Source organism: Mastacembelus armatus, chromosome 13 (genome assembly GCF_900324485.2).
Source record: "Mastacembelus armatus chromosome 13, fMasArm1.2, whole genome shotgun sequence".
Classification (NCBI taxonomy): Eukaryota; Metazoa; Chordata; class Actinopteri; order Synbranchiformes; family Mastacembelidae; genus Mastacembelus; species Mastacembelus armatus.
In genome coordinates, this window is record NC_046645.1 from 7,648,400 (window position 1) to 7,658,060 (window position 9,661).

The 9,661-nt window shown below is 40.0% G+C and overlaps 1 protein-coding gene across 2 annotated transcripts in view; it reads right to left on the reverse strand.

The window, feature by feature from the left end:
* LOC113122666 (leucine-rich repeat and fibronectin type III domain-containing protein 1-like protein) overlaps positions 1-9,133 on the reverse strand; it is a 52,638-nt gene extending 43,505 nt beyond the window's left edge. For both annotated transcript variants that reach the window (XM_026294169.1, XM_026294159.1), the window contains exons 1-6: positions 8,941-9,133; positions 7,828-7,979; positions 7,306-7,559; positions 6,824-7,067; positions 6,526-6,683; positions 4,937-5,317 (exon numbers count right to left, since the gene is read on the reverse strand). In XM_026294169.1, coding sequence (XP_026149954.1) covers positions 4,937-5,317; positions 6,526-6,683; positions 6,824-7,067; positions 7,306-7,559; positions 7,828-7,979; positions 8,941-9,133 — 1,382 coding nt within the window. The remainder of the gene's footprint in view (positions 1-4,936; positions 5,318-6,525; positions 6,684-6,823; positions 7,068-7,305; positions 7,560-7,827; positions 7,980-8,940) is intronic.
* Between the last annotated feature and the right edge of the window lie 528 nt (positions 9,134-9,661).

Genomic DNA, 9,661 nt, shown 5'->3' on the forward strand with positions numbered 1-9,661 from the left:
GGTTTTGGCAACAACGGCACTTGAGTAAGGAAGTGAAGGATTGTAACAGTGTACACGTACACACACACACACACAGATATACATTCTGAACGCTTAGAGACGCCCATGTGTCTAAGTGTCCTGCAGAGGTCTGATGCCGTTGATGTCACTGAAAGTGATGCTGAGTTTTCAGCTAATACACAGCTACCAGTTGCCCCTGTGGCAGATACATAACACACATCTTATGTGCACCTCATGCACACATACACCCGTGGATAGACATCGATTATATTAGTTAGGAGGTTTTGAAGAGCATGTCTCGGACACAAGGTTAACTAATATACAGCCAACCAGTGGTTTTCACCCACCTACTGTATACGTGATTGCACAAAGACTCTCACACACTTGGGGCTTTAATGGCATTGATCGCAAGTAGTCAGGGGTTGTGAGGCTGCGTCAGAAGGCCATTTTTATTCTCTGAACTGAAATATCTGTGCTATTGGCCTTTTTTGGGGTGTAAATGGTTCTAGATTGACTTGCCTGCTTAAATAAGTGGTAAAAAGCACATGAAGGGCATTGTATAAATTACAGTGTCCTGTGGTCAGGATGATATGGCTGCAGTAATTTACTTAGTGGGAAAATTTGTTTTATTCAGTAATTTAAGAAACTAATTGAATGTTTTCTGATGTGATTAAAATACTGTGAAAAACACAACACGTTAAAAAGCCAAAACTAGTGTTTTTATATAACTACAACTTTTTACAAATGTTATCAATTCTAAAAAGTAGACTTGAACATCAAAGTGTAAGATCTCAGGTGTAAAGCTATGCTGTTTTACCAGACAAATGTAACAGAAACAATCAATGCAGAGCTAAATATATTTAAGCTCAGATGACCTCTCCTCTCTTTCCCTATTTCCTGTCTTCTCAGCAATTTGTACCCTCTCCCCTTCCCTCCTTCTCCGCATCCTCTCTCTTCATAGCACTGTGCCTCACCACCATAATGGATATTGACTAAAGAAAGACCAAAGAGAAGTGCTATGCACACAATGCTCACTGACGTATTCAAGGCTATATTTTTCTTTTTCTTTAATGGAGAACCGAGCTGTTGTGGTTGTACCTTCTGCTAGATAAATTATCCAAACTTGTTAAAAATCTGACAACACAAGGTCAGGTTTTGAAATTCTGTGCTGGTAGAAGCAATGCTGTAAGTGGTAAATTTAGGTGACCAGTGCTAGAGCATCCAATCAGTAGGGACTCTCACTTTGGTGTTTGACGTCTTGCTCGTACGGCGACAACATTAGCTGTTTGAACACTTCTCTGGCTGAAACTGTAGGCTGAAATTTCAGTCATCTCTGATATACTGTTGGGAGATGCAGTGAGTAGATTCACTTGCTGTCATTAGAAGAGTGATTTGTAAGGAGGTGGCTGTTGGAGGAGTGCATCATAGATCACAGTTCACTTTATGCCTGTACTCGGTAGCCCTACATTAATAGCATTAATGTGTACAATGTGCACATTGTTTTAATTTCTGCCTCCCTTGGTAAGTGTGTATCCTGTTTATAGATCTATGGTTGTAAAGGTGGACCACATAGACTGTCACCACCTGAAAATAGATCTTTTTCCTCAATGATTTTTGTAGGATGGACTAACACACAAACATACATTTGGGCTCCAAAGAATGTTGAATGTTGTTTCTGTGGGTCCAGAGCACAGTTAATTTAGATTCTTGCTTATGTGATGGCTTCATTACTTAAGTTCAAAGATCTCATAGTCAAAGCAGACTCATTGAGCAACTAACTAAGCTGAAACACTGTGTAATGAAATCAAAAGCAGAGAAACTGTTCTATCATGTCGGCTTACAGCGCAACCAAAAACAACTTCATTCTTTCACTGGAAAATACCAAAAAGAATTAAAACCACAGTCTGATTTCATGCTTCACATGATGCAAATAAGTTTCCACAGAAAAGCAGGACAGAGTATAGTTGGTTACCTTGCCTACAAGGTGTAGGTGTGCAGCCTGTCACCTGCAGCTCTTCATTTTACATCTCACTGCATCTGCTTTTTCTTGTTCCATTACTCTCTTGCAGAAAATTCAACTGCTGCTAAAAAAAAAAAAAGCCAGATATGACCATGACCACTGACACTAACCACTCTGTCAAACACACTGTGATTCATGTGTTTGCTTCATGATTAAATCCAGCCTATTTTTGCCAGTTGAACACAATACAGCATAAACAAATGCTGCAGCAGGAGTAAGAATTTATGTTTTCATTAACACTAACTTAATACACATCTTGCATATTGGAAAGAGAATAGAGACTAAGGACTACGGCTGATTTTAAGGAGATACAATTGCACTGGATTGCATGCAATCCTACTTGTTTTGTGTGTGTGTGTGTGTGTGTGTTTATTATATGCCATAGGTGGGGTCTATCTCAGGTCAGAGATATACAGTTTAATTAAAATAGTAAACATTCAGACAATCTGTTTGATACTGTGAAGTTTAAAAGCAAGATTCACAGCTTAGACAGCTGCACACACCTACACCTGACCAGCAAGGACTGTATATTGTACCTGCAGGGCTGCTGTGCCCACTAACTGCATCCAACCTTGAGCAGACAGGTGCAGATGGACGGTTGCTATGCAGGAGAACGGTTGCCATGCTTTGAATTGTAAGAAGCTACTTGTCTCCCACAGTTAGCTGAACTATCTGAATAAAGTGTCCTCTGTAGCTTAGAAATAACATCATAATCACTTTTCAGCAGAGACCATTGCCATATCTCAAAAGCAGTGACTTTTTACATATTAAGAGGAATAGTCTTATTCATCTGTCAGCATGGATGAATTTGACATATTCCATCATGGGCTCTTTTTTTTTCATGAATTAGTTTCCCCAAAGAGTCAATTTCAGCTGTTGGGCTAAATTGGAAATAGAAATATTATGTAGGACAGTGAATGCATTTTTGATTTACTTCTGTCATCACAGAAGACAGAGGGCTATATCTGGCCATTTCATTTGCACTTCTGGTCTACAGCACTTATGTGATTGTATTAAAGCCACCTGTCACTCATAAGGACATCTAGGAGATTTTCCCCACCTGTTGCCATGACAACTCCACAACATATGAAACATCCCTGAAAATAAACAGGGCTTTCCCATGGTTTCTGAGAGATTTAGACAATTGTTTTGCCAGTGGGTTTGGTTTTGCACAGAGACATTGTGGAAGATTTCCAGAGAGCACAAAGATCAAAAAAGGAAACCCCTTTGCTAATTTGTTGTGAAAAAGATATTTATGGCAGCAAAAAAGTAAGAGTGACCACAACAGACAGCAGGATTATGGCTATGTATTGATATGTCATCTGCACCGACAGATAACTACCAGAAGACATCTCATAGCAGAGCTGCTTGCTGAGCTACATCACAGGTACCCATCCTGTGGCTCATGGCTGTGCTTCATATCACTGTCAAAGTTTCATCTTGTGTTTTCAGAGAAAAGATAAGTTTGACAGTAGCTTCCGTGGCTGTTTAGCTTTGGATCTAGCCATGCTACTCTGAGCGCTCAGTCTCCCCGGTGTCCCCTGACCTTTAACATCACACACTATATACCCACATATCATTGTGCCCCTACTCCCGTGTTGCATTTTTTTTTAATATGCTGAGAGAGCGGCTTTCATTAAAATGTGACGATTCACTCTCTCGTTGAGATAAAGTGAATAAATAGAAATCATTCATCCTCGCTGAAAGGTGATAGTCTGTGTATCATATATATGTATATATAGGCCTAACCAGCGCTCCTTCTTTCACATAAGGAGAATGGGCAACTTTTGCAGAAAATAGTTATTGACAACATGCATTACTATTTAGTGCTCTGAAATAATCAGCCTCCTCCAGGCAGATGATTGAAACAGTTTGCCAGTAAATATTTTGCTGTAGTTATGGGAATGGACATTACGATGATACATGACACATGAAATGAATGCAAGTGTATTATATAACACATCATTTGGGCCAATCATTTAACTTCGCTGAGACTCATGAGCAAGTCCACAAAAGTCTGCCCTTATTGTAAATGACAGCATTTATGAAGTTCTATGATTAACACAATTTATCACAAAATGACCTTTCCACCTGTTCAGATTCTGTGCATTAAATGAGACTCATTTCAATGATAACATTATTAAAATTCTGTAGCTGCGATCACACCACCATCAAGAAGAATTACCATAATACCTTGAACTGCTCTTTCTATCCATTGAAATTCTGTCAGCGTTCATTCTCACTTTATTTAGAATTAGGATGACAGTTTGCTTCTTGTGTAATTGTGCATGCTGTGCACACAAATCAGAAAACTTACCTTAGCATTTCAACAAGTTGTTAAATGAGATTCCCCCCCCCCCCCCCCCCCCCCCCCTTCTTAATGAAAAAATGTAAGTCAGAGTGAAATCTTACAAAATAATGACAGGGTCAAGTCAAACCGCTGTAAATAGAAATGTATTTAAAAGCAATAACGAGATACCAGCCATGAAACCACACAACAAAAATATCGGCACAGCAGTGCAACAGTGAAGCAAACTGACAGTCACGCATTACAACTTGTTAAACAGCTACTGTATGTTCCTCACACAGGTTTCCCTACATTCAGAAAACTTGACAATGGCGCAGTTCCACTACAGATGTCTTTATGGTTTCAGCTGATTAGACATTTATGACTGGGTGACTGGCTAATCTCCAGTTGTCTCATCTGTCATCTGCTCTCATCTTCAGAGCACTGGCTGATTCTGCCGACAAATGTACACACAACTGCACACACACACTCACAAAAATGTGCAGGCAATCAAAGGCTTTCTAATATTATGTCTTAAAAAGTTAGAAATCATCACAGACACTATTATAGAAAGAAAATGAAAACACACAGATAGATAGATTATAAACGGACAGTGTAGAGAAACAGACCTGTAAACCAGTGTGTCATCCCCAGAACTGTTGTACTGGACCTGGAACATCCTGACTCCAGATGTAGGAGTCTGACTGGTCCATCTAATGAGGGCAGAGTTTCCTGTCAGTTCCACCAGTGACACCCTCCGGTCTGCCCCCCTTGTCTCATTGTTTGGCAGAGCAACCTTGGAGGAGGTTAGGATGTCAGATGGGGCAGGTTCAGAGGACGGGTCCCGGCTGCGGCTTGTGCTGTTTGCCAGATGGGGCATCGCCGTGACAACTAGCTCCACCCTTCCTGTGGATTCACCTGCTGCATTGGAGGCAATGCAGGTGAAGTTTCCTGAATCCTTCAGGGATGTTACATTGATCTCTAGGCTTCCATTAGGGAAAACTAAAGTTCTGAAAATGGAAATTGAGATATACCATCAACTTAATGAGTACAAAAATTAAAAATTAAAAAAATAATGTTGTATGGATATTAGAACAAAGTAATAAACATATAGGAAGCTTTCCAAAAGTTCAGGCAATAAAGTTTTTTCCCCCCTTCATTTTTTTCCCCTCTAAACCACCATGACTGGCTCCTAGCCATTCAGATTTCCAATTGTAATTTTCTGCAGCCTTGGTTGCCAGAGACAGAACTTATATTATTATATAAAAATCGGCCAAATCATGACATTCTACTAGTACGGTGTCATTGCATGAAAATTCAGTTCTCATTCATTTCAATGAATAAGGGAGCAGGACACAATTACTTACAGTTGCAAAAATTACCCACATTATTCTGTCACTTTAAATTTATAGAAGCATCACCATTCTGGTTCACACCACCAAATCAATAAGCCATACTTCTTTCACCTACACAGAAGCCAACTGGTTCTTATCAACACATTTAATCACATCTGCACTTTTCTCCCCACAGCACCTGATGCTGATGTGTATCCCTCTGGACTACATTATATCTTGAATTAGAGCAGCGACTTGCTCACTGAAGAGTTAAGTTGCTTCAGGCATTATATCAAATGGTACCTGCTAAAATTCACCAGTGATGTATATATATAAACTAACTTCTGAGCAAAGTACCTAAAGATGCAAACAGAATCAAATCAAAAAGCAGCAAAGAACATTATTAAAATATTTTAACATTATCTTCTGAAAGGATTAGTAGTGATTTCATAACCACAGCTACAAGCCCACAAATTGGTCAAGTGTGCCAGCTAGGTTAACAGATTGGAATGTGAGTATTATGGGTGAGGAGATTCAAATTCTGTCCTCAACTATTTTTGAATCCTGTTTTTAATGCCCACACAAGTCAGGTGCCTACAATCACTACTCCATCCAAAGCAAAAATGATGTCAGACTGTTTTTGACCCTGGTGCACTTTGGTTCATTGTACTGAGCTGGTGCTATGCAAGACAGTATTTAAACAATCCCTCTCTTGTACCTGCCACCTAGGTTCCCAGGTTTCTGACACTTTTGAATATTGAATGCCATTCTCAGTAGACAAGTCATTATGCCTATAATTTGCACCTTGCCTTTACTTTTGAAAGACAATCTACAGGCAAGAAAAGTAGTGTAGGTCGAACTGGGCTATAGGACCTTAGTCATACCTGGAGCTATTAGATATAAGTCGCCCTTCAGGGCTGATCCAGTGGACTTCAGGTTCTGGATCGCCATTTGCTTTGCACTTTAGACTGGCAGGTTGGCCTTCCATAGCCACGGTATGAGGTGACTTACGGGTCAGAACTGGTGGGTCACAAATAAACTCCTAAAATGGCAACAACAGTTAATACAAGACTTCTAAATGTGAATTAATGTTGATAAAATGTTTTATCTCAGATCCAAAGTTACAGGACACCTTTGCTATTAGTTTCCTGCATGATAGAAATGAACAGATCAAAACATCACCTCTTCAGGTATTGTCCAGAAGTATTTGGCACTGAGGTCAGGTGGAGAGGCGCATGTCTCAAGGTCATCCTCTCTGGTTAGTCTTCTCAGCCACAGAAGTTCACAGTTACAATGAAGGGGATTTCCACCGAAACTCAACACCAGGGAGGAGAGGGGGGAGCCTTTGGACTTGGCATAAACGGGGATTCTCAGGAACAACGGGTCTGGGGGGATTTTCTTCAGCTTGTTTGATGTCATGTCTAGCCTGGAAAATCACAGGGTTTAGGGAGGATGGGTGGAAAGAAGGGGCAAAGATTATAGATTATTAGATGAATAATAATGTATTTAGTCATAATCAGTTAACCTGTCACCGTAAAATTAGCAAAAGAATGAGTATATCATTTAGCAAATTATGGATATTTTAAATTACTATTTGAATTTATTACATGTAATTTGTAATCATCCACTTGTTCCTTCCTCCTTCATGCTGTCTACCCATTTACCTGGCCAGTTTGTGTAGGTTGGTGAATACCCCCTGGGGAACATTTTCTATGAGGTTATGATCCATATTTAGGGTATTGACGTTGGTTAGGCGCCCAATGGTGTCCCAGGGTACCTCGGCAAGGTTGTTGTAACTGAGGTCTAGATCCTCCAGTGTGGACAGGAAGTCATCAAAAGCATGTGGAGATATGGAGTGGAGCTGGTTATTGGCCAGGATCAGATGACGAAGGTTGGTCAGGCCTTTGAAATGATCATCCTGGTGGGTGAAAAGTGAAAATGCTGAGAAATTATAAAAAGATGATGTATGCATGTATTGTACGGTTATGCTGTATAGCCTATAGAAAGACGGTATCCTCCTGCCATAGTAGTATGTGTGTATGCTGTGTGTACCCATCCATACAATTTTAACTACAAATGTGTGTCTCTAAGCTTTTAAGGCTGTTTATTAGTACAATGATTCATCCGACTATTCATTCCCATTCACCATCATTAATCCATCCAATCTGTCCATCCATCATGCCTACCTTGATCACAGTTAATCTATTAGAGTCTAGGTGGAGCGCCCTCAATCGCCGCAGGTCACTGAAAGCTGAAGGGAGGATCTGACTGATGGTGTTTCTGGACAGGGTCAGATGTAGCAGGCTGGTCATGTTGGCAAAGTCCTTTCTTCGGACAGCTGGGAGTGAGCAGAATAAAGACAAACAAATATCCCATTAACCTAAGATCCTAAGTAGTCTGATATATAGCTGCAGTATTCAAGAAAAAAAGGCAGTTTTAAAGCAGATTTGTAAGGTTTTGTACTTTCTATAATCTTTTTTTTTTCTGAGCTGGAAATGAAGGCTCCTTGCTACTGAAAACACTGCTATGATCACATTTGTCAAGGCTGCCGTTTGACTGCTGACTACATCATCATTTTTTTATATTTATATTGAATGCAGCCCTAATTATACTTTGGCATTCACACCCAGGGACCCAGATAGAATCTAGTATTCGATTAAAATGGGATACAGAATCTTTGGTTTTAGTTTTGCACAGTGTTGTGATTAACTACACTTGATTTGGATGTGAACAACATGACAAATAATTACTGTGTTCTATATAACAGCTGTGTGATATTGTTGATAGCACATCAGATTATCTTTCATGACCCTGTGAAAAGCTTTCGTGTGTTTTGTTTTAACTATAAAATAGAATTTCTTTTAAGTTACGCCTGGGAAGATTAGGTGGCTGTCTTGGTAGGAGCTAATAGGGACTGAGATTAAAATAAAAGAAGCAACATTTCAGTTCTTAAAAATAAGCATGTTTCAAAGTATAAAAGAAAACTCTTTGATATAAGGAGGAGGTGAATCATGAGATTTGCTAGGCTGAACCAGCAAACAAAGAAAGTGTGAAAGTTAGAAAGAAGTCACATACAGTATGCTGCCAATTATCAACCAGCCATAGCTTTTGTGTCCCTTTTTTAAAAAAACCATACAATCTGACAATACCCACCTGATGACAGACAATGGCATAAGAGGGTGAATTCAATTGAGCCGTTTTTGATAACATCCTACTCTACTCTGCACCTAATGCATCAGTTGAATTTCGGAAGTATATTGAATTGAATGTAACACAGGACAGACTGGCAGGTGTGTTACCTGTGATGAAGTTCTCTTGAAGCCGTAGCTCTACAGTGCGTCGGTCAATGGCAGCAGGAACAAACAGCAACCCTGTCTTAGAGCAGAGGATGGCGAGCGATGGAGAAAGGCTCTGACACATGCAGCGTTTCGGACACGGCTGTCCCCTGCATGCTGCTGCCAGCAACAGCAGAGAGATCCACAGCCGATCCATTATCCTCCACAGGGAACAGGGGAACTAGAAGACAGAAGGGACCAATGAATTAAAGTGGATACAAAGATGTGTCACTAAGGGAAACTGTTAGGAAGTGGCAAACCAGAGAGGATCTCTGGAGAAACGTAATCAGTCACTGTTTAAGTATTTAAGTATTGTGTAAAGCCCTGAGAGCTTCTTTAAATTGTACTACTAGTCACTCTGATGCTTTTTCAGGACAAAAAACAACGTAAACCAGTAACTAGTAAATACACACTTACTTGGTTGACCTGAATCATTTTACATTCAAACCGCTACTGAGCATAATACTGCCTTAAACAGATTTTAATTTTACAATAAAGTCAGGATATAGAGAGAAGATGGTGAGAAGCAGATCATGGCACTGCTCATGAGTTGGACAAAATTACACAATGCTGTGAGCTCATAATAGGCTCCATCATCATGCAGGTGCATTGTAAGCTGACATTTTCCAGAGGCACACAGGGGAGATTTTTTTCCTCGCCAGTAATTGCTTGATGTTTTGGGAAG